We start from the raw sequence: 24,555 nt of genomic DNA, 5'->3' as shown, positions 1-24,555 counted from the left end.
TAAGTGATAGCCGAACTAATTTATCACTAGAACAATGCCAACTTGTTACGGTTATATCAACAAAATCCCTAGATTGCAGCTTTTAACTATAATTTTTATCTTTAGGTACAGTTAATTTAAAAATTATGGCAGTATGAATAATGAAAGTTTGCTTAAAATAAAGCTTATTGCATAATTAATCATTTATGGTAGTTATTTTGTACGAAGTTCAAAAATTATTACATAAATCAAATTTTTAGTGCAGGATACCAAGTAAGTTATGACATGGGTTCCTATAAGTAGTTATAAAAAAATTACAGTTCACGTACATACCCACAAGTTGAAAATTGGTTTTGAAATAGTGACGGTAATTGTACCTAAAAATTATATAAATTTTAACATTGTGTCATACCACCTTAACGAAAATAAACATTAAACAAATCAGGAATTGATGAATTTAAAACAGTATTTATTTTTAAATCAACTAAAAGTTCTCAATCCTTGAAAGTATTCAATTCTGCCCATCACTATTTTTTTTTCACACCAATCAAGCATTCAAACAGTTATAAATCCCTAAAACATCATTAAAGAATAATTTAAATTTATTGTATTAAATTTTTATTATACCACATTTAGGAGCAGGCCAACTGAAAGTATATAATATAATAATACAAACTATATCTAAGAATAAGGAGTTTATTCAGACAATTTAGACTAATTTCTGCATAATAGCAGAATTAAGTAATCCAGCAGCTGCAATTGTCTGAGTGTCATCCAAAACTTTCGAAGGATAACTTGACATGAGATTAAAAGATTGGTTCTGGTACTGAGGTCGTGCGGTCTGTATAAAATTCCTAATTTCTCCAATTGTGTGTTCATGATTGAACTGCCCAACTAATCTTGAACCATCTGCAAGTCGAATCTGCAAACTAAAAATACAATTATTAATTTTTACAGTCACAATTTTTATACATATTGTGAAAATTTGAAATATGTATTCATAAAATAAGTATGCAATATGTTTTAAGTGAACCCTTGCAAAATACCAACTTCAAGCATGATCAATTCATACAACTCCGCGATTTTATCAATAGGCCAGGGCGGATCTGTTTTGAGGTGGATGTGAGAGGTGGCATTCGGATTTTTGCAGATAAAGTTAGGTGACAACTTCAATAATTATAATTGATTTATGCTCCTTCTCAAATATGCCCGGAACATTAATAAAAAAATTAAAATATTTAAAAATTTCGAAAATCATCGAATTTTTTCTACTTTCATTGCTTATAACTTTAAAACGATTCATTTTGGAACAAAGTCGTAGGACAAGAAAATAAAGATAATTGATGTTGTTCTGAAGCTATTTCCTTGTGGCATTTTTATGATTAATTACTTATATGGGAAATAAGCCACAATTAAAATGAAAAAAATAATTTTATTAACGTTTCGACGCCCAAATCGGGTGCCGTTGTCAAAATACAAAATATTACTAAATAAACAAAAATGTTGTTGCTAAGCAAAAAAATTCTTCTAATAATTTATTTAATCTGACTCATTTATATTGGCAATTTAGACATATATTATACATTTTAAAGTAGAAGACTTTAAAATGATATTGCCAATATTTATGAGTTGCGTTCCTGGGACGACTTACTGAAAGATAGTTCATTCGATTACATGAAATCAACCCCAACTCAAAAATATATCAAATATAACAAGACATCGTAAGTATTGAAGATTTACTTTTCGGAATGATATCAAATTCTGATTTTGATCGGATTATTTTTAGTTTACACATAATTTATGAAAATCCATATCAGAAACAAAGAAATATACATTTAAATAAATTTAATAATCTTTTAGAACAAAATAGTTTACATACTTTTGATAACCTAAATAGAAATAATGACATATTAGCGACAGTTGTCAATCTATCAAATAGACATTTAAATGCAACGGAAAATTTGGTATTGTCAAAAGGTTTAAACTATGCTGTTACTCATCCATCTATTCCAAAATTAGACATAATCAGCTCAGTGGAGAAAATATCCCAGTGTCTACCAACTCATGAAAAAGAACAATATAGGGTACTATGTAAACTTGAATTGGAAAAGTCTAATCAAATTAAACAGAACATCAGCAAAGAGGAAATGAAAGCTTTAAAAACTTTAAGAAATGATGACTCCATAACAATCCTACCAGCGGATAAAGGCAATTCAACTGTAATAATGAATAAAATACAATATGAGGACAAAATTACAGATCTAATTACAAATGGACCTTATAGCAAATTAACGAAGGATCCAACGAAGACACTGGAAAACAAAATATATAGAACTTTATTCAAATTTAAAAATGATCTAACATACTATCAAAGAAAATTAATGACACCTCACTACAGTAAGACACCACATTTTTATGGAGTGCCGAAAATTCATAAAGCGAACATACCACTTAGACCCATTTGTAGTACCATCAATTCTCCTTGTAGTGAACTATCAAAATTCTTATTAAACATTCTAAAACCATTTGCTAATAATGATGACACTTTTATAAAAAATACAAAACATTTTTTAAACAAATTATCAACTATTGAATTTAATCCAAATAATATTTTAGTAAGTTTTGACATAAACAGTTTATTTACAAATGTACCATTAGATAAAACTTTAAACATAATCAAAACGAAATTAGAGAATGATAATACATTGGCAACTAGAACAAGACTAAATGTATCAGCTATAATGGAGTTATTGACATTATGTACCAATAATACCTATTTTCAACTAAACAATGAATTCTATAAACAAAATTTTGGTCTAGCAATGGGCTCTTCTTTATCTCCATTATTGGCTAATATATTTATGGAGGATTTCGAAACTAATATTATTTCTAAACAAAATTTAAAACCCACAGTATGGTGGAGATATGTAGATGATGTGTTTTCAATATGGCCTCGTAAATCAGAATTGTTGGATACGTTCCTGAATATTATAAACGATCAAGAAGAGACAATAAAATTTACAATGGAAAAGGAATACAATAACAGCCTACCTTTCCTCGATGTGTTGATCTCAAAAAAAGGATATTGGATATGAAACTCAAGTGTATAGAAAATCAACACACACCAACAGATACCTCAATTACAAATCAAATCACAACATCAACGTTAAAAAGGGAATCATTAAATCCTTATATGATAGAGCCAAAATTACTTGTTCTAACGAAAATTCCTTTTTAGCAGAAAAACAGTTGTTAACATCTGTTTTATTAAAAAATGATTATCCTTTATCGTTTATAAATAAGGAATTGTCAAGATTGGATCGAATGGAACAGAACAACTTAGAACGGGATCCTACAACATTCACAAGAAATAATACGAGGAAAATATCAATACCATATATAAAAGGACTATCCGAGAAACTTAAAACAATAGGAAATAAATTCAACATTTCAACAACATTTAAAACAACAAACACATTGAGATCTATTCTATCTAAAACTAAACCTAACAATGATCAAGAAAGAACAAAGAATTGCATTTATAAAATACCTTGTGAATGCGAACAATTTTATTTAGGTGAGACATCAAGACCATTAGACGTTAGAATAAGTGAACATCAATCTTATATTAAAAATAGAGAATTTGATAGATCTCAAATATGTCAACACGCATGGAATAATGAACATAGAGTTCAGTGGAGAGATTCAAGTATAGTCCTGAAAGAATCAGATAGTAAAAAGAGGAAAATCAAAGAAGCGGCTCTAATTCTACTAAATGAAACCAATTGTGTCGCAAATTCCTCGGTAGAATGCAGTAGGATGTGGTTGCCCATACTGAAAGAGGAAGTCAACAGAAAGAAAATACCAAGATTAGTAAGTCAATAACATCGAGCTGGTACATATTTTATATTTTAGTATTACTTATATATCTAGTATTATTAATATTATTTATAATTTAAACATGTTACAAGTCAGAATTTGGTATTATTTTTTGAGAGTAAATTAAATGTAAGACCAAATACTTACGATGTCGGGATAGTATCACAGGGTTTTTTTCCTGGTTTTCCCTTGTGATTTACTATGAAGTCTCTAACGCGAGAATTTTACTGTCGTTGCATTTGATTGTCTTTTTAAAGACAGATCACATGCTATAATTTTTTTGTGACGGATATTCTTGAGTTGGGGTTGATTTCATGTAATCGAATGAACTATCTTTCAGTAAGTCGTCCCAGGAACGCAACTCATAAATATTGGCAATATCATTTTAAAGTATTCTACTTTAAAATGTATAATATATGTCTAAATTGCCAATATAAATGAGTCAGATTAAATAAATTATTAGAAGAATTTTTTTGCTTAGCAACAACATTTTTGTTTACTTAGTAATATTTTGTATTTTGACAACGGCACCCGATTTGGGCGTCGAAACGTTAATAAAATTATTTTTTTCATTTTAATTGTGGCTTATTTCCCATATAAGTAATTAATCTTAAAGATAATTGAATGTTGTATATTATACGGTGTAAAATGCCTTAAATTATTACTTTTTCTGCAAAATAGCAATAAATAGAAAATAAGGGGACAAAACAGACTGTTTTTATTCAATGTTTTTCAACCTTTGGGTGCACTTAGAACCTTCATAATTCGCTTAGAAAATTCTTACAACATACTTAAACCGTCCACCAAATTTCATTAAAATCGACGTAATAGATTTTGCATAATAATTTTGCAATCTAAATTTTTTTAAAAAAGTTCAAATTTTTTAAAAACTTTCTGAACAAAAAGTAGACCATTTAGAAGTTTGCTAATTTTTGTACATGTAAAGAAGTTCTCTACCTATCTAATACACTTTACAGAAATAAAATCGGATTATTTAAGTGGCCTAAGCACCGACTTAAAGCACAAGTCTCAGCACAAGTTATAAACAATGTTTTTGCTTATAAACAAATACAGCGAGGACGTTTGAGTTGGAATAAATTCATTTTCTTGAGAATGGGCGACTCTGGAGATCAATCCCGAAACAGGAATTTTTTGGCATAAATATCATACTAGTGACGTCACCCATCTGGGTGTGATGACGTAATCTGAATATTGGAATTAATTTAATTCAATTTTTTTTTAATTCAAACCCTGTATAAATAATTATGTTAATGTTTATATTAGTGAATACAAAATTGAATAGCCTTTCGATTGAGCTATCACACGGCACCTATACTCATTTAAAAAAATCATCGATTACGTCATTACGTCCAGATGGATGACGTCACTAGTATGATACATATACCAAAAAATTACAATTTAAAAATAAAAATCGACGTGTTTCGGGATTTATCTCCATAGACGCCTATTCTCGAGAAAATGAATTTATGCCAACTCAAACGTCCTCACTGTATTATGTTTATAAGCCAAAAAATTGTTTATAACTTTAAAACAGTGCTAAGGCCGATTAAATAATCCGATTTTAATTATGTAAAGTGTATTAGATAGGTAGAGACCCTGTTTATATATAAAAAAAATTAGCAAACTTCTAAATGGTCTACTTTTTCTTCGGAAAGTTTTTAAAAAATTTGAACTTTTTTGAAGTATTCTGAACGATTTAAGTATGTTGTAAGAATTTTCTAAGCGAATTACGAAAGTTCTAAGTGCAACCAAAGTGGTTGAAAACATTGAATAGAAACAGGCTTATTCTGCCTAGACCAGGGCGCATCTGTAAAAATATTGGTACATTTGGACGTTGAGAGGTGACTCAAATTTTTTTGCAGAAATTGCTTGAAAATAAATCAAATAATAATATTTGAGTTATCCTCCCTCTCAAAAAGGTCCGGAACATGGTTTAAATAATCAAAATGTCAAAAAATTAAGGAAAAATTCGATTTTTTTCTTCGTTTTTTGATTATAACTTTAAAAATATTCATTTCCGAGAAAAGTTGTACTGACATAAAAGTTGCGTAAATAAATTTCCTACAATATAGAATTGGTTAAAAATTTTAAAAATAGTCACCCTTGTTGCAAAATAGCAATAATTGCGAAAAAACCATACAAAAACAAGTATTTGCATTTTACGTTTTTCAACCATTTATGCTAAACTTAGAACCTTCATATTTCACTCAGAAAAATTTTATGATACAGTAAAACAACACTGTAAATTTCATTAAGATCGGTTCAATAGATTTTGCAAAATAAATTTTGCAATCCAGCTTTCGCAAAAAAAATTCATTTTTTCAAAATGTTACAGGACTGAAAATAAAGCAGATAGCAAGTTGAAAATTTTTTTGCGTATAGAAGTGTACTGTACCTTTCATTTGCAATTTTGCAAAATTAAAATCGATTAACACAACGGCGTCAGGAATTTTTTCAATAAACATTAATTATTGGTGCTACGCGCAGGACAGCGGATAGTTTGCTCTGACTGGGCATTCCAATGACCTTTGATAATGATTGATACATTTTAATTTTTATTACATTTCGATATAAATAAATAAATTTGTTTATTGCAAAATAAAAACACATACTCTATCCTTTGAAATAACACTTTTATTAGCAAAAAATTTCTTTGTTCATATATTTTAACTTAGAGAATAAAAGTTTATTATTTTTAAACATATGCAATTGTTTAAACAATATTTCACAAACAATAATAAAATTAGTTTGTTTTTTGTGGAATTAAAATATTAAAATACAACAAACTATAGAGTAAGAAAATAATATATTAGATAAAGATTGAAAGAAATTTTGGTGGAAGTCAACTTGTGTGAATCGAACACCGCTGTCCTGCGCGTAGCACCAAATATTAATGTTTATTTAAAAAATTTCCTGACGCCTTGGTAATTAATCGATTTTAATTTTGCAAACTGAAAATGAAAGGTACAGTACATTTCTATAAGCAAAAAAAATTTCAACTTGCTATCTGTTTTAGTTTCAGTTTTGTAACATTTTGAAAAAATGAATTTTTTTTGCGAAAGCTGGATTTCAAAATTTATTTTGCAAAATCTATTGAACCGATCTTAATGAAATTTACAGTATTGTTTTACTGTATCATAAAATTTTTCTGGGTTAAATATGAAAGTCCTAAGTGTAGGATAAATGGTTGAAAAACGTAAAATGCGAATACTTGTTTTTGTATGGTTTTTTCGCAATTATTGCTATTTTGCAACTAGGGTGACTATTTTTTAAATTTTTAACCAATTCTATATTGTAATAAATTTAATTATGCAACTTTTATGTCAGTACAACTTTTCTCAGAAATGAATACTTTTAAAGTTATAATCAAAAAACGAAGAAAAAAACCGAATTTTTCCTTAATTTTTTGACATTTTGAATATTTAAACAATGTTCCGGACCTTTTTGAGAGGGAGGATAACTCAAATATTATTATTTGATTTATTTTCAAGCAATTTCTGCTAAAAAATTTGAGTCACCTCTCAACGTCCATCTCAAAACAGATGCGCCCTGGACTAGCCCCCTTATTTTGTATTTATTGCTATTTTACAGAAAGGGTGATAACTTAAGACATTTTTAACCAGTCGTTTATCATACAAAATTCAATTATCTTTATTTTATTTCCCTACGACTTTGTTCCAAAATGGATCGTTTTAAAGCAAAAAAAGTAGAAAAAAATCGATGTTTTTCGAAATTTTTATATATTTTAATTCTTTTATTAATGTTCCGGGCATATTTGAGAAGGAGCATAAGTCACTTATTATTGCTGAAGTTGTCACCTAACTGTATCTGCAAAAATCCGAATGCACCTCGCACATCCAAAAATAGACGCCCACAGATCCGCCCTGGTCTACAAAACTACGAGCTACATATGCAATGCAATTCTCTTCAATCTAGAGATAAGTAAACTTTTGGTTTTGTGGTTTTGAAAATATCGAAAATTGTTGATCAAAACTAGGAACCATGTTTAAATCTGCAATTAGATCCACTTACTTTGGAAAAAATATCTTTTCCTTTCGAATTATTTCCTCCTTATTCACCTGAATAAATCCCCTCCTATCATTTTGAGTTCAAAATAACTTCTAACTTCCAATACATCCTCCCTCACTGGTCAGTAGATCCTTTGAACTATGTTTCTTCCAAAAATTAGAAGAGATGATGCCTCTCTTTCTCGAAGGTTACAAAGTGTCTTATTAAGTAAGCTCTTGCTTGAATAGCTTTACATTAAGGGGAGGGTATGGTTTAAAATCAACATTTCAAGCACATTTTGTGATTTTTTTTACAATTCAAAGAATATTAAAAAAAATTCAAGAAAAAATATTGAAAAATAAGCCAATGGTGGCAAATTTTTACAGACACCTAAAAAAAATGGATTTTGCAGTGGACATCAGAACTCGTCACTGGATTAGTGAAACCAAAAATCTTTGGTCTTCTTATTTGTCTGTTAAATCGTAAAGTGATGCATATCGGAATATGTTTCTGGATCGCGGAGTAATCTTCAAAAGAGAAGGTGAACAGTTGTTGAATGTTTCTCACTACGCTCGAGCGTGCTCACGCGAAACCGCGGCAAAGTGAGTTGAAGGAAGGGATGTTCAACATGCTGTATCTCTGGTAATTTTACTCTGAAATTTTCAGAGAGTATTTTTGAAAATCCACAAGGAAGAACTTCCTGTAGTTGGCTGCATACCATTAATTACAAATGAAATTTAATAAAAAATTTTCCTCTTGGTAAAAGGTATATTATCGGAATATGTTTCTGGATCGCGGAGTAATCTTCAAAAGAGAAGGTGAACAGTTGTTGAATGTTTCTCACTACGCTCGAGCGTGCTCACGCGAAACCGCGGCAAAGTGAGTTGAAGGAAGGGATGTTCAACATGCTGTATCTCTGGTAATTTTACTCTGAAATTTTCAGAGAGTATTTTTGAAAATCCACAAGGAAGAACTTCCTGTAGTTGGCTGCATACCATTAATTACAAATGAAATTTAATAAAAAATTTTCCTCTTGGTAAAAGGTATATTAGAGGTCTAATATACCTTTTACCAAGAGGAAATTTTTTATTAAATTTCACTTAGTATTCTTGAAGTTATGCACTTTCATTTAAAATAATAAAAAACATTTAAATTTCAACCCCCCCATTCAATTTAAAATGGACAATAAACTCATTTGATCTATATAAATCACTGGATCCTTCGACAGATCCTTTCAAAACATATTATTCTTAAACCTGTCAAAATTAGGAAACAGCTGAGGTCGATAAATCTGATGTCATTTGTACCGAAGACTCTACAAAAATTGCTTTACAGGCACATACAAATTGAGATAACTCTTGTGTATGGTTATTCGCGACATAAATAATGCAAAAATTATTTTTGATAAGGGTGTCTATTTTTCTTTAGATCAATTTTATTATCAGGCTAAAACGACTCTATACTTGATATGAGTGACTAGTTTAGGTCACTATCAAGAAACTGAAAAGTAATCAGTGAATTTTCCATTAATACACTAAAACTCGTTTACTTACTAAAAAGTTGGGGATTCCAAAAAGTTAACTTACTTAGTAGTTGGTTGGGAACTATCTAATTTCAGTTGTTCTTTAGCTTTCGCTTCATTATTTGGTTTATCTTCTTCTTTGCATGTGCCAACAACTACGGGAGCTGGGCTTCCTAAAGTATACCCTTGTCCTTGGAAAGCTTTTAGTTTATGTTTACTTTGTTTAAAAGCATCCATTCGATGATCTTCCATGGCTAAATGAACCTAAAAGTAATGTACTTTGTAAAGTTTTTCATAATCAAAATGTGGATAAACCTACTTCCGATGCACCTCTTCGCAGTTCTTGGGGTATTTCCCCTTGACGAATAGAATCGAGAAATTCTTTATTGGCCGGATCTGTGTAAGGCCTTAACTCACTGTCATTTACAGTAAAACCATTTTGCCACAGTCTTAATGTTACCTCAGAAGAAGTCATTGGTTCAGGAACACCCGGGACTGCTACAGAGTCATTGTCATCTTGGCCCAACTTATATCCTGTCCCTCTAAATGCTCTAGAACTAGACGTAGAAGCACTTGGTTCCAGTATTTCAACCCCATGTCTAAAAATATAAAAGATAGAGTAAAAAGAATTATTATAATTGAATACATATAAAGTATGTAATATAATTACACAGATAAATAAATTAATCACATTAAAAATGATTTCATAACCATGATTTTGAAATCAGAAATTCGATCTAGAATGGAGCAATCAAGAGCAGCCTTTTTGAAGATGAGGACATTTCTGAGTAAGCAAAGACCCAATCTGCAAATCTGATATCGGATGATGTTATTGGGACCGTGCAAGTTCGGAAAAGCGACACCTGGTTTCATAGCTCGGTAACATTTTTCGCACTTTTAATTATACTGGCCAATCATATTGGTCCTGGTTGCTGGATAATTGTCAAGGCCGTAGCCCAAAAAAAATTATAAGAAGAAAAAGTAAGATTTAGGTTGTTATTAAAAGGTAAACAATTGTTTACCTTTTAATAACCTGATGATGACGTAAAGCGGGGTTACTTTGCACCATTTATTATTATTTTTTTTCTTAAAGTGGATATAAAGTTACTTGAAAGAAGATCTGAACTTTTTATTATATACATCTATTGAACAGGTCGTAATATAGCTTTTATTTTAGCTATTTTTTAGGTATATTGCATAATAAAAAGAAAAACCTAGTTTTATTAGTGGTGCAAAGTATACCCTAGAAGAGTCATACTTTGCACCACTCGATATTTTAATAATATTTGGCTACAAGATGCTTGCTGGTGCATAGTAATCCTACAGGATTTTAAACTTTGCACCAATTAAATGCAAAAAAATGTTCATTGGCCAATTTTTTTAATTTAAACCTACCTACATTTATGAAAGAAGCATAAAAGGAAAAAACATCGCTACATTTTAAATGAATAAACTTTATTATAACGACAATAGTGAAAATACAAAGTTTGAAACTAATCCCACCACAATTTGTCGCATTCTGGAACAATGTACAATCCTCGTCTGGAAATTTTTTTGGGAGGTTCTATGGCACCAATGACATTGTCCCACGAATACCATATTTCGTCGCGTCTTTCTGGCCATTTCCAAGATTTTAACGATTTTGCCATGGCATTGATCATCGCTCCATCATTTTCAATTGCTGTTATTACGCCGCGGTATACATGATCTTCATAGAAAAATAAAACGTACTCACCAATATTTTTTTTAACAACATCTAATTCAGAGTTTTTAACTTTTTCAGCAATATTTCTTCTAACAGAACCGAAGGCGAGTTTTTCATTAAATTCGCTTTCTTCTTCCATCTCTTGCACCTCATTTATTTCATCGTCTGATGAATCCCTGCCTACTGGAAAGTGGTCTTCCAAAACATTGTTCTCCTCTGAATCATCTACGATTTCTGGCTCAACAGCATTATGAGGTGTGGAAGTAGATGCTTCAGTTAGATCTTTTAAACTAATTTCAGAATGGGCAATACTTTGTCCTGCCGGAACAGTTATTTTCTTTTTCTTCCCACGTGTCTTAAACTTTGTGGCTTCCTTTCTTTTATCTTCTAAATACTGAATGAAAGTGTTTTCGATATCCGACGAACTTGATTTATTATTTGTTGAATCACTATCAGTTATCACATTAGATCGCTTAGTTGTTTTTAACCGCTCCAAGAGCGGTGTTACATCACAAGGAACGATACCGCATTTCTTAAATCCGAACTTTAATATCTGATCGCCATTCTTTTGTATTTTTTCGATTAATGACCGTAAAAGCGTTGGAAAATGCTGTTTCTTAAGTACATTTTTGATCTACTGCCTACATGAGTTTCCTTATATTGAGATAAAATTTCCCTCCAGGCCTTTTTCATTGGAGCAAAGAATGCAACATCTAACGGTTGTGTAACGGGGGTGCTATTCGGAGGCAAACATATAAAATGAATGTCGTGTTTTCGACACAAATCCAGGACTTCAACATTAATATGAGAAGACAAATTGTCTCCTAAAACGACCTTCTTTCCCTGAATTTTTTTAAGCCTGGGCCATAGAATAGTGTTAAACCAATTTGCAAATGTCTGTGATTCGAACCAACCAGAGGCAGTATTTGCATAACGTGTACCAGGGGGGCCATTTTCAGTCCAGGTGTCCCACAAATGCTTGGATGTGTACACCACATAAGGAGGTAGTAGCTCACCAGCTGCATTTCCAAACATCATAAGAGAAATGCTACTTTTTGAAGAGTTACAAATTCGTTCAGGATATTTAACCCCACGTTTAGTTAATACCTTTTTTTCCGGGATCATCTGTTAAGTTAGTCTCATCATAATTAAAAATAGCATGTGGCTCCACACCAGTTATAGTTTGTCTTAAATTTTCAATGTATTCAGTCATTTGGTCTGCATTGAGTGCTGCTCTGCTTCGTTTAATGATTGAGGCTATCCTTGCAGTAAGGTCCTTATGACGACTTAAAAATGATTTGACCCAATCGATACCTGGAGTATTATCCTTAAAGCGAGTAATATTTTTTCCTTGGCGATTTAAATAGCTCTTTATTATTTGCCGCAATTCCACCCCAGTAACAGGAAAACCAGAATCACTAACGCTCTGAATACATTGTACGAAGCGCCTTTCCTCTTCATACGAGAATATTGTTGGGTATCCTGGTTTTCCAGCGTGTACTCCTTTTAATTTATAAAATATAGTTCTCCTTGGGATTTTAAAGGTTTCAGCTGCAACTCTTGTGCTCATGCCATCTTTTATGGCTGACAAACATGCCTTCAGATCTTCTTCTGTGTAGTCTGCATATTTGCGAGATCCCAGTTTCCTTTTATAATGTCTGGGCATTTCCTAAAACAATTTTTCTATTTAACTTTTACTCCTGGGGATACTTTGCACCACTTGCAAGTTGGCGGTGCAAAGTATACCCAATTTCACGTCTTAAGTGCACATGTTAACAATGTTTTTTTTTTTGTTATTGCTATCCTCGTTTAAAACAGTTATTTTAACAACTAAAAATCGCAATCGGTTATGGTATATATCATTAGATGTGTACTTACCAATTTTTGACCGCTGTGACTGTCTGTACTGTATGATTTTACAAAGCCAGAAAATAATAAATTTTTAAGGTTGATATTCGAATCGTTGCTGATGAATAACTGGCGACCGCAGGGACAATCGCGCGCGTCTTACTGATGTATTGCGATGTTGCCTATGTGTTCTAAAGGTAGTACAAATATCTAAAGAAAATTGAGCGTAGATTTACACAAAATATACTTTTACACGTTCGGTGCAAAATTACCCTGCTCAGTGCAAAGTAACCCCGTTTTACTGAGTAAATAAAATTAATTATTAAAATGCAGTACTGCAAGCAAAATACAATTTTTTAAATCTACTTTTATACAATAATAGCTTATCATATCAATATTGTGGAGTAACATATAATTTTTCTTCTTCAATGACAGTAGGTATGAAATATACGTCAATTTGACAGTTTCAATTGACAATATGATTTATTTAGGAAAGTTGCAAGATTTATCCGCTATTCGCGCACGATCGTTTCTCGTATCCCCTCCAAGTACCTGCACACCGCGAATATCCACTCTATTCTTCTTTATGGTGCCGAAACTTGGACTGTTAATGTGAACGCTGGAAGCTTTTGGGATGTGGATTTTTAGAATTTTAAAAATACCATGGACAGATCATATTACGAATGAAATTAGTTATGATAGTTATGAAATGAGTTGATGAAATGAGTTAGTTATATTCTGTACTTAAGTTTCTCCTTCATTGGTGTTTATTAAAAAAACCAAGTTCTCCAATTCAGTTAGTGATAGCGCTTAACTTTTGTTTAAATTTGTTAATACAGTAGAGCGTCGATAATCCGAACTAATTGGTACAGGGGTAGTTCGGATTATCAAATTGTTCGGATTATCGAACATATGTTCAAAATACATACAAAGCTCATAAACATAGTACCTACATATGTACAAACATTTTAGTTACAAGGAATAAAACACCTGCATAATAAACAAATATATTGTATGTATTTCTGCATAAACAAAACAAAAATCCGCGGTCATATTTTGCCCATATTGTCATATTAAATCCAAAAATTCGGTCCGCGATCATATTTTTTAATTTTATAATTTTTTTTGCGTTCGGATTAGCGAACGTTCGGATTACCAGGGTTCGGATTATCGACGCTCTGCTGTAGTTACTTATGTTCTAGACTAGTTGTCAGTTATATTCTGTACTTACTAAATAGCCCAGTAAATGAACGGGAAATTCGGCGATACCATGTAATTTTCAGGGGCAACTCCGAATTGCATGAAAATTTGGATTTAGGTTCTACTTACCCTCCACTTCAAAGTTGAAATTGTGCCGTTGGTTGCTTTTACTTGGGGGGTGACAGTCACCCCTTCTCGGGGGTGAAAAAACATACGTTCTAGATAAGACCGGAAATGGATAAATTGACTGATTTTGAGCAACTTTTGTTCTATAGAGTTTTTTACGTAAGTCAAAACTTTTCGAGTTATTTGCCATTGGAAATGTTGATTTTTCGACACAAAAACTACGTTTTCAGACGGTTTTTCGGAAATAACTCTAAAAGTAAATATTTTATCGAAAAAAATATTCTCAGCAAAAGTGTAGCTTATAAAAAACCTAAAAAAATGGTGTATAAGTAAAGTCTATCAATCAAATAAAAACAAAGTTGTAGCTAATGAAAAATACGTTTTTATTCGTCTAATTCCAAATCGAATATTTCAAGGTGAAATCACCGAAAAATTAAGCACTTTTCGGGAAAAACCCATTTAAACTTTTTTAGTGTTTATAAAAAGCTTTGTTTTAATTGTTAACAAAAGTTTTAGCATTAAAAATAAGCGAGTTACGCTCAAAATAAAGTTGGCCCTCTTTTTTTTTGTAAAAAATCATGAAAATCTCGCCGTGTTTAGCTCCCCAAATGAGATTAATCACTACCGCTGTACAAACAATTTACTTACCTATCTATTTTTTATATGATCTGTCAGTCTCACCGGTTTAAAGTGTTTATTTTTGAAAGGGTTATAATTGAGAAAACTTCACTAATCACGAATGTATGCAAATTTTGAACAGCCATATCTTAACCAATTTTTGTCTTACGGAGAAACAAAATAAACTAGCATATTTATAATAGCAAAACCTACATTTTTTTACTCTCTAAGATTTTTCTTATCACTAATACTTTTTAAATTATTTTGAAAAAAATGAAATTTTTCAAAAATTTTTAGAAATTTTTGTTTATATTAAAACCAATTGTTTCCAAAATTAAGCACTTCAAACCAATCAAACCTACAGATCATATAAACAATACACACAGTTAAAATAGATGGTAAAGCCAAACGATTAATTTCATTTAGGGTGCTAAATAGAGGGAGGTTTTCACGATTTTTTTTACCAAAAAAAGGGGCTTGCTTTTTTTTCAGTGTAACTCATTTATTTTTGATGCTGTAAACTTTTGTAAAAAACAAATAATAAGCTTTTTTTCGATACTTAAAAATGCTAATAAGGTTTTCCCGAAAAACGCTTCTTTCTTCGGTGATTTCGCGTTGAATTATTCGATTTGTTTGAATTATGCGTTGAATTAGACGAATAAGAACGTATTTTTCATGAGCTACAACGTTGCTTCTACTCAATTTGTAGACTTTACTGGTACACCATTTTTTCGTTTTTTTATAGGCTACACTTTTGCTAAAAATATTTTTTTCGATAAAATATTTACTTTTTGAGTTATTTGGGAAAAACGGTCTGAAAACGTACTTTTTTTGTCGAAAAATCAACATTTTAAATCGCGAATAACTCGAAAAGTATTGACTTACGTAAAAAACTTTATAGAACAAAAGGTGCTTAAAATAAGTCAATTTATCCATTTCCGGCCTTATTTTAAACACGCCTTTTTCACCCCACGAGAAGGGGTAAATGTCACCCCCCAAGTAAAAGCAACACCAACGGCACACATTCAACTTTGAAGTGGAGGGTAAGTAGAACCTAAAACCAAATTTTCATACAATTCGAAGTTGCCCCTGGAAATTACACTCCAAAACGGTCATTTATTGGGCTAAAACTCATTGTTATAAAACTGTAGTTTTTAAAAACAATAAATGTCTATCTATCTATCTATATATCTATTACGAATGAAATGGTGTTGCACAGAATGGGAAGAGACAAAGAACTTTTGACCACCATTAAAAGGAGAAAGACAACATATTTGGGGCACATACTTAGAAATAGTTTGAATATTTAAATAGGCTTAATAAATGGATCATTCAAAAATGAAACTTACTCTTGCACTGACTTAAACATGTCTGCAACAAAGTCCTTCTTTTTTGGAGGTCCTAAAACTTGTTGGCCACTAGTCTCAGAGCCTCCGGCATAATAGGCTTGGCCCTCTTCCTCTTCATCTTCACTAGAGCTATTAATAGTGTTAATAGTAGCAAAATTGGATGGTTTGCCCTTGGGTTTAGGTTTTTTGACTGATGCTGGAGATCTGGGAGAGTCTGCCATTGATGGAACTTCTTCTACAGTATCAGACTCTTCACCATCATTTTCATAATATCTTGCAATAGCAACCTACAAATAAGGATTATTTTAAACTATGTTAACTATATGTAATTAGATAAATGTGAGATCTGCTACAACTATAAAAAAAAGTGTAGGAAACTATATGAAAGGATTTATTTCATTTAATACGAATTTTTCTATACAATCCAATAATCCCAACATTTCAATGATCCGGCACCCTCTCTAGTATTTAACTTTCCAACGGGTGTGCCTGTTAATTTCTCTTGAGCAGGCGTTTGTTAACACAAATAAAATGGACCAGTATCAACAAATAAAATGGACAGTTATCAGCCAGTTGAACAAGCAGGTTTCAGAAAAGGGTTTAGTACCATAGATCATCTACTCACCATGAAAATATTGATAGAGAAGGCAAACGAATACAACCTAGATTTATGTTTAGCCTTTGCAGACTATGAAAAAGAATTCGATAGTCGAGATATGGGCGATAGAAAAAGCTCTAAATAACAGCAAAATAGACTCAAGGTACAGGCAACTCTTACATAACGTTTATAAAACAGCAACTATGACAGTCGTATGGGAAAATAAAACAAACAAAACTAATCCCATGGCAATCTGTAGAGGCGTAAGACAAGGAGATGTGATATCCCCAAAACTCTTCAACTTAGCTCTAGAAGACGTCTTTAAAGAACTGGAATGGGAAGACATGGGTATCAACATAAACGGAAAGAAAGTCAATCACCTCAGATATTGCGATGATATTGTTCCTATTACAACCAACCAAGAAGAATGAGACACAATGCTGACTCAACTAACACAAGCATTGGAGAAGATGGATTAAAAATGAACACGAGTAAAACAAAAATCATGACAAATACAAATGACAGAATAAATATAAATAACGTAAAAATTGAGGTTGTTGATGAATATAATATACCTGGGTCAAAGAATCAAAGCTAATAAAGAGAACCAAACAATTGAAGTACAAACAAGAACCAGATTGGCGTGGGTAGCATTTGAAGAGTTAAGATGGATACTAAAAATCACAAAGATACCTGTATATTTTATCAGTGCAGCCCTCCTGTTTTGACGTATGGCTCAGAATCATGGACATTGACAAAGGCCAACATAAACAAAATAGAAATAACTCAAAGAAAAATGGAAAGATCCATGTTGGGAATTTATTTATTTATTTAGTGTATGGTTACATGACAGTTTTTGTGTATAAATAAAGAGGACAATACATTGTAAATAATAATAATTATTTGTCATTTGACTGCCATTTGATTGTACGATCTGATCGGGTACTCCTCCAAGATGATGTGTTTAGCTCTGTTCATATCATCTATATTAAATTGGCGAACTATAGTATTTTTACTACAAAAGCGATATTACGTAGGTCAAAATTTTTGACGTAAGAGAACTGTCAAAACATTAGAATGTGACTTTTCATTATTGCCATGTTTATAATAAACATGTTTGTGACATGAAAAGTCACAATCTAATGTTTTGACAGTTCTCTTACGTCAAAAATTTTGACCTACGTAATATCGCTTTTGTAGTGAAAATACTATAGTACATTGGGTTCGATATCTATTGTCAGTTGTCCCTTAGAAAGTCCATTTATTAGTTGTGTCATCTTTAATTACTTTAAAAAACTGTGATTTCTTTCAGCCAGGAGATCTTGGGAAAGATTGTCTGACACCTCTTGTGCTAGTTCCTATGTAGTGTTGGAAAATTCTCGAAAATAAAAAATCGGAGAATATTCTCGATATGGAGAATTTTCTGAGAATGAACCCTATATACAGGATATTAAAAATCATGAAATTATATACAAAATTATGAGACGAAGCAACAGTGTTCTTATATAGTGTGTCCCAAAAGTAGCGGAACGGTCGAATATTTCGCGAAATGAACTGATCCAAAAACTGAAAAATACTTATTCAATATTTTTTAAAAATCTATCGAATGACACTATACACGACCCCCCTCTCCGCCCCCTGGAGGTGGGGTGGGGGTAACTGTAAAATCTTAAATGGAAACTCCCATTTTTTATTGCAGATTTGGATTCCTTATGTAAAAATAATTAACTTTTATTCGAGACATGTTTTCGAATTGTGGATAGATGGCGCTATAATCGGGGAAAACGATTTATCGTGATACCATAGGTAAATTATAGAACCGGTCTAATATCACGATAAATACACTTTCAAGTGAAAAACCAAAACATGCGTTTAATATTTTTCAAAAACCTATCGAAAAACACCAAACACGACTCCCCACTCCACACCCTGGAGGTGGGGTGGGGGTAACTTTAAAATCTTAAATAGAAACCCCCATTTTTTATTGCAATTTTGTATTCCTCATGAAAGAATAAGTAACATTTATTCAAAACATTTTTTAGAATTGTTGATAGATGGCGCTAATAAATCACATTTTTCCAATTATGGCGCCATCTATCAACAATTCTAAAAAATGTTTCGAATAAATGTTACTTATTTTTTTATGAGAAATCCATTTATGAGAAAAAAATGCGGGTTCCTATTTAAGATTTTAAAGTTACCCCCACCCCACCTCCAGGGTGTGGAGTGGGGGGGTCGTGTTTGAGGTCGTTCGATAGGTTTTTGAAAAATATTAAAAACTTGTTTTCTTGATTTTTCATTTAGAAGTGTATTTCTCGAAATATTAGACCATTTCTGTAATTTACCTATGGTATGATGATAAATCTTTTTTACCGATTATAGCGCCATCTGTCCATAATTCGAAAAAACGTCTTGAATAAAAGATGCTTACTTTTACATAAGGAATCCAAATCTGCAATAAAAAATGGGGGTTTCCATTTAAGATTTTAAAGTTACCTCCCACCCCACCTCCAGGGGGTGGAGTGGGGGATCGTGTTTTGTGTCATTCGATAGATTTTTGAAAAATATTCAATACGTATTTATCAGTTTTTCGATCCGATGTTCATTTCACGAAATATTCGACTGTTCCTCTACTTTCGGGACACCTTGTATAAAAAATACAAAAACAACAGAAAACACCAAATTTATTTAATAAAAAAATTCAATTTTCATCTTAACAGCAAATAATGGATGTGGTGATCTAATCTGAAAAAGATGAGGCCCCAAATTCAGAATTTATTTTTATCATTAGCTCATCCTGGTCATCTACATTCTGCATTTCAATGTACTGATGAGAAGTTGTAGATTTTGTTTTTCACGAGTCGCCAGCTCAGTCATGGATTGGTCTACGTCTAACAATTTTAAATTGTGAGCAATAAATTACCTTACCAGCCCGTTCAGCATTAAGCCGGCTTCTTTTAGAGAAGTGGATAAGAAAACCATAAGTACTGAAACTTCTTTCAGTCGCTGCATTGGATGAAGGCATTTTTAATATAACTGCTATTTTAGTTAGTTTTGTTCCGAAATATGTACCTTTCCACCATATGATTAGGTCTAGGTGTTCAATTGACTTTACAATATATGGTTTTCCAAAAAAATTCCTCCTTAGACCGATAAAATGCCAAATCTGCCATTATTTCACCCAAGTCATATTTTCAACTGAGTCTTATTTCAACCATATTTTAAAGTTACTAAATTAGTAAATAAACTTAGTTCCCTTAACTTGTTATTCTCTGCCTAAATGAACACTATTCCAAATATTTGCACTATTGCACCAAATACTAATATAGCACCAAAACAATAAATACTGACACTGTAAACACCCTAGCTAGTGGATCATGAGATTTCCTAGCCCCGGCTACTTCGATTTTCAGGGATTTTATCTAAAATTATGTGATTCCCTGGCCACCCAAAGCGAAAAAGGAGCAGAGCGGCAAATAGGTGTTTGGGCTTCAAGAATAATAATGTTTGGGATGCAAAAAATATACTAGGTGAATTGACAAAAACAATATACCTATTTTTTAAATTATAATACTTTAACCCATAACTAGTTTTTATTTTTATTTCGGTTTTTGTAAATATAGAAAATTCTCGCCGAGAATATTCTCTTCTTACATCACTAGGCCTATGTCCAAAGTTGGATAGAAATGGGCTAAAGAAGAAGGTGTTTGTTTGTAAACTTTACATTTTTATTTTGTAAGTAACACATTCTTTAAATAACTGTTGGTACATTGCTATAAGGCTATACAAAATTATATTTTAGAGTATTTTAAACTAATATTTTTTAATAACTTTGTTAACCTTCAGCCGGGCACACCACAGTAATTTGCTGTGTAAACTCAATGTTTCCATTTAAAGTGTTAACAGGATATGCTATGTACGTGATTTTTTTAAAATTCCCTAATCGGATAATCTAAATATGTGAAATAAAATATTATATTCACCCTGTCTCTTACTTGTTTTTATGTATTTATTAATCAATTAAACCTCTGGAATTGTATTGTAATTTACTTACAATCTGGATATTTTACACAATTATTTTAGTTTCACTGAATAATTTCTTGTTCAATACTTAAACAAAAAAATAGTATAAAATTTTATGATGTTTTTAAAAGTCAACATATATGTAATGTCACATAATTGAATTATAAAGAAATTTGATTAATATCAACTTTGTTTTAATGATCATTATTCAAGAAATAATTTGAGCAATTAAGTCAAAACAGCATTAGAATGTATTTAGTAAGTATATATTTATCTGATTGCTATTTTAAATGATTTTAGATACTTTCAAAATAATAGGGAACTTGCACATTTTTTTATTACATAGTAATGTTCAGTTTTGTATAAAAATGAGATTTCCAAAATTTCACGTTTCAAAAACTCATAACTTAGAAGTACAAATTTAAAGTCTTCTGTATTTTAAAATAGTTCAAATGACCCGTGACGTCACATAGTTTAACTATATGGTTCCATTTATGGTTACATTTAGGTAAATTGTTCTTCTTTAGTTTATTGGCCTCCACCAACTTGGGTATTTGGCCACCTCGTCGTGGCAGAATAAAGGAAAAATAAATATATTCTAATGACATTTATCGTATGTCACTGTAATAATTTATATAGTCGGTTCGCTAAACTCAAACACAACTGGCTAATTATTTTAGTAGTTAATTTTTTTGTTTTTTGACAATTTTGCCAAAATTCTCAAAATTACTAACTATTGAGTAATTATTAACTATTTTGTAATTATTTTATTTACAATTTTACCAAATTGGCAGAATTACTTGCTAAAATCACTAGCCAGTTGTGTCCGAGTTTAGCGAACCGACTATACCAGTTTGTTGAGATTCTAGTTTGATATAGTTATTGAAGGAAAGGAAAGAAGGTTTATTATAGAAAATAAAACCATTTTGTAAAAGTACAAAACACTTGTAACATCACATAACTGTATTTTCTACTGACGTTTATAATGTCTAATTTAAAATTATATACAATTTTGTTTACTTTGTTGGTATGGTGGAAGCGAAGATCGGTGGGATATGTGCATTTTATCAATGAAATTCGATATTTTTAAGATATTCCAGAAGCTGCTACAGATAAAATGTTTTAACAACCTATTAATCATTCAGAATTACTTGACGGATATTAGTACAGTTAAAATAATTAAGATGATAACCGGACAATAATGATTTAATGAGTGAACTTAAGTTTTTTTTTTACTTTAATGACAACAAAAAGCAAGCCCATTAGCAGAACCCAATTAAAAATTATTTTGCACATCATATTTGAAACAATATTTGGTTGAAAAATCTCATTTTTGTTGGCAAAAAAAATATATTAATTTGTTTGGACTAAATTACAGTTCTGCTTATCTTAAAAAGGATATGTTACTATCAACTTTCACACAGTGTTGCCAAAGTGAATTTTGTTATTTTGGGTGTAAATTTTTTCCACGGATCTCCGAGGGTACAATACAGAATGTAAACATATAACCGGATGATGTCACGATGCGTTTTGGGCGGGCTGGTATAATTTGAATTTTTAATCGTCTTTAGAGACCAAACCAAAGACAAACAAAACTTTTTTTTTATCTTTGATACATGTTTTAAATTATGTTCTGTTGTGATTTATAACATTTTTTTTTTCGAATTTAAAATTTTATGTAAGTTCCCTATTAATTATAGACTTTAAAATTTAATCTACATTTTCTCTTTTTTTATTGTCTAGCTAAGGAATGTTTTTTATTTTTTGTAATAAATTTCTTAACAATCAGAACATACTATTCTAAAGACAATTTGGGTACTACATAGTTTTAAGACTCTATGATAGTATGAAGAAGTCCTGATTAGGTACAGGTCCTATTTGTTCCTTAGAAGGTCTGCTGGAAAGGTCTCCTGAGTATTTATTATATTTATTTTGATGTAAGGTGTAAGAAGTGAATACACTAGGACTAGATTATTATTATTTTCTAGTCTTTCACAACATTTGATGCTTCGTTGGCATTTAAATATATAAATTTAATGCTGATATAGAACAAAAGAGAATAGTGATTTTTATTAACGTTGTCATCGGGTGCCGTTGTCAAAATACAAAATACTACTAACATAAACAAAAATGTTGTTGCTTAGTAAAAAAATTCTTCTAATAATTTATTTAATTTGACTCATTTATATCGGCAATTCAGATACATATGATACATTTTAAAGTAGAAGACTTTAAAATGATATTGCCAATATTTAATATTAAAATATTTAATATTAATATTAAAATGTATCATATGTATCTGAATTGCCGATATAAATGAGTCAAATTAAATAAATTATTAGAAGAATTTTTTTACTAAGCAACAACATTTTTGTTTATGTTAGTAGTATTTTGTATTTTGACAACGGCACCCGATTTGGGCGTCGAAACGTTAATAAAAATCATTTTTTAATAATATTGTGGCTTATTTCCCATTATAAATAGTTAAAATTGTAAAAATGCCACAAGATTAGCTTTAGAACAACAAAAAGAGAATAGCAAAATGAGCCCATCTCCCAAATGCAAAATAAATCAGCATAAGTATACAATGGTCAATTATTTTATAATAAAACAATACTAAAAATCTAAGACAAAACAAAGTTTGATAATATTATAAGGAAACTAGAGAAAACTGCACAAAATCTAGAATTTTCATTCTTTCCCAAAATTTGTAAACTAACCTCTAGTTGCCAAGCAGCAGAATCCAAATAGAAGCGAGCCCTAGGTTCGTCGGCTCCTGTTATTGAACTAAATTGAGTAATTTTCTCTTCTTGATCAGACATCTTTATTACTAATATCACTAATATTAATAAATACAAATTTTCAGTTTCACATCAAAAACAGAAAAACGTCTATCATCATCATCCTAAATCAGCTGTCACTGTCACTGTCATCAAAAGCAAAATCTTCACAGTGCTGTTAGCAGCCAGCCACACGTGGTCACACTGTTGTTTCAAAAACGCTGTGTCTAGGTACACGCTAACGTGTACGCAAATAAAAAAGTTAGATACACGCTTAAACGTCATCAAGTAAATTACGTCATTATTTAGCGTGTACAATGACTGGGTTTTTTGGTACACGCTAATTTAAGCCGCGTGTATGGTGTAGTATTAAGTATCTGTAAGTATCGCGAGTGTCAGAGTGTGGTTAGAATTTGTCTAATCACGTTATGTTTACACTTTAATATTGATTCGTAAAGAGTTTTTAAATTAACTATAAAGTGTGGACAATTATTTAGTTATTTTAATGGTTTTAACAACATTCTAAAACAGTATGAAAAAGATAAGGGACAAAAATTCAGAAGTAGCAGAAGTAATAAGATAAAATATATAGGACAATTGATTAGTGTGATAAAGCTCAGTAGATCCGCTACAGTAATTGATAGCAATAAAAGTTAGTAACAAAAATTGTAGCAAACTTTGAGCTTCATATTATAAAATTAGTTAGAATGTTACAGGGCGTTCGATAACATAGTGGCAGACCAAACTTATGTTTTTTAAATGGAACACACTATATTTTATTTTTTGTTCGAAATCTTCTTAACTTCTCCATCACAAAAATATAAAAGTTTATTTATGTTATACAGGGTATTCACAAAGTTATAACCAATTTTCTATGAAAATCGTAACAAGATCAACTC

General features: G+C 31.1%; 1 protein-coding gene across 2 annotated transcripts; it reads right to left on the bottom strand.

Annotated features, from left to right (window-relative positions):
* Window positions 1-580: 580 nt before the first annotated feature.
* Window positions 581-23,828, bottom strand: LOC114349378 (NSFL1 cofactor p47-like). 2 transcript variants are annotated; one of them, XM_050648089.1, is made up of 5 exons: window positions 23,597-23,828; window positions 16,256-16,542; window positions 9,729-10,008; window positions 9,474-9,673; window positions 581-908 (listed from the first exon to the last, which is right to left on the bottom strand). In XM_050648089.1, the coding sequence occupies exons 1-5, from the start codon at window positions 23,696-23,698 to the stop codon at window positions 689-691; spliced, it is 1,089 nt and encodes a 362-aa protein (XP_050504046.1). In that variant the 5' UTR covers window positions 23,699-23,828; the 3' UTR covers window positions 581-688. The 2 variants fall into 2 exon arrangements, with proteins under 2 accessions (XP_050504046.1, XP_050504048.1); XM_050648091.1 differs by lacking the exon at window positions 23,597-23,828 and adding an exon at window positions 20,849-20,869.
* Window positions 23,829-24,555: the final 727 nt, after the last annotated feature.

This window comes from Diabrotica virgifera, chromosome 4 (genome assembly GCF_917563875.1).
Source record: "Diabrotica virgifera virgifera chromosome 4, PGI_DIABVI_V3a".
Taxonomy (NCBI): domain Eukaryota; kingdom Metazoa; phylum Arthropoda; class Insecta; order Coleoptera; family Chrysomelidae; genus Diabrotica; species Diabrotica virgifera.
The sequence above is the reverse complement of the archived record's forward strand: the minus strand, read 5'-3'. Positions and strand labels throughout refer to the sequence as shown.

Excerpts from the sequence above, each read along its gene's own strand:
- LOC114349378 (XM_050648089.1), bottom strand. The coding sequence starts at position 23,698 with ATGTCTGATCAAGAAGAGAAAATTACTCAATTTAGTTCAATAACAGGA. Across the intron at positions 16,543-23,596 it reads CTGCTGCTTGGCAACTAGAG|GTTGCTATTGCAAGATATTA; the intron begins GTTAGTTTACAA and ends CCTTATTTGTAG. Across the intron at positions 10,009-16,255 it reads ATGTTTAAGTCAGTGCAAGA|ACATGGGGTTGAAATACTGG; the intron begins GTAAGTTTCATT and ends TTATATTTTTAG.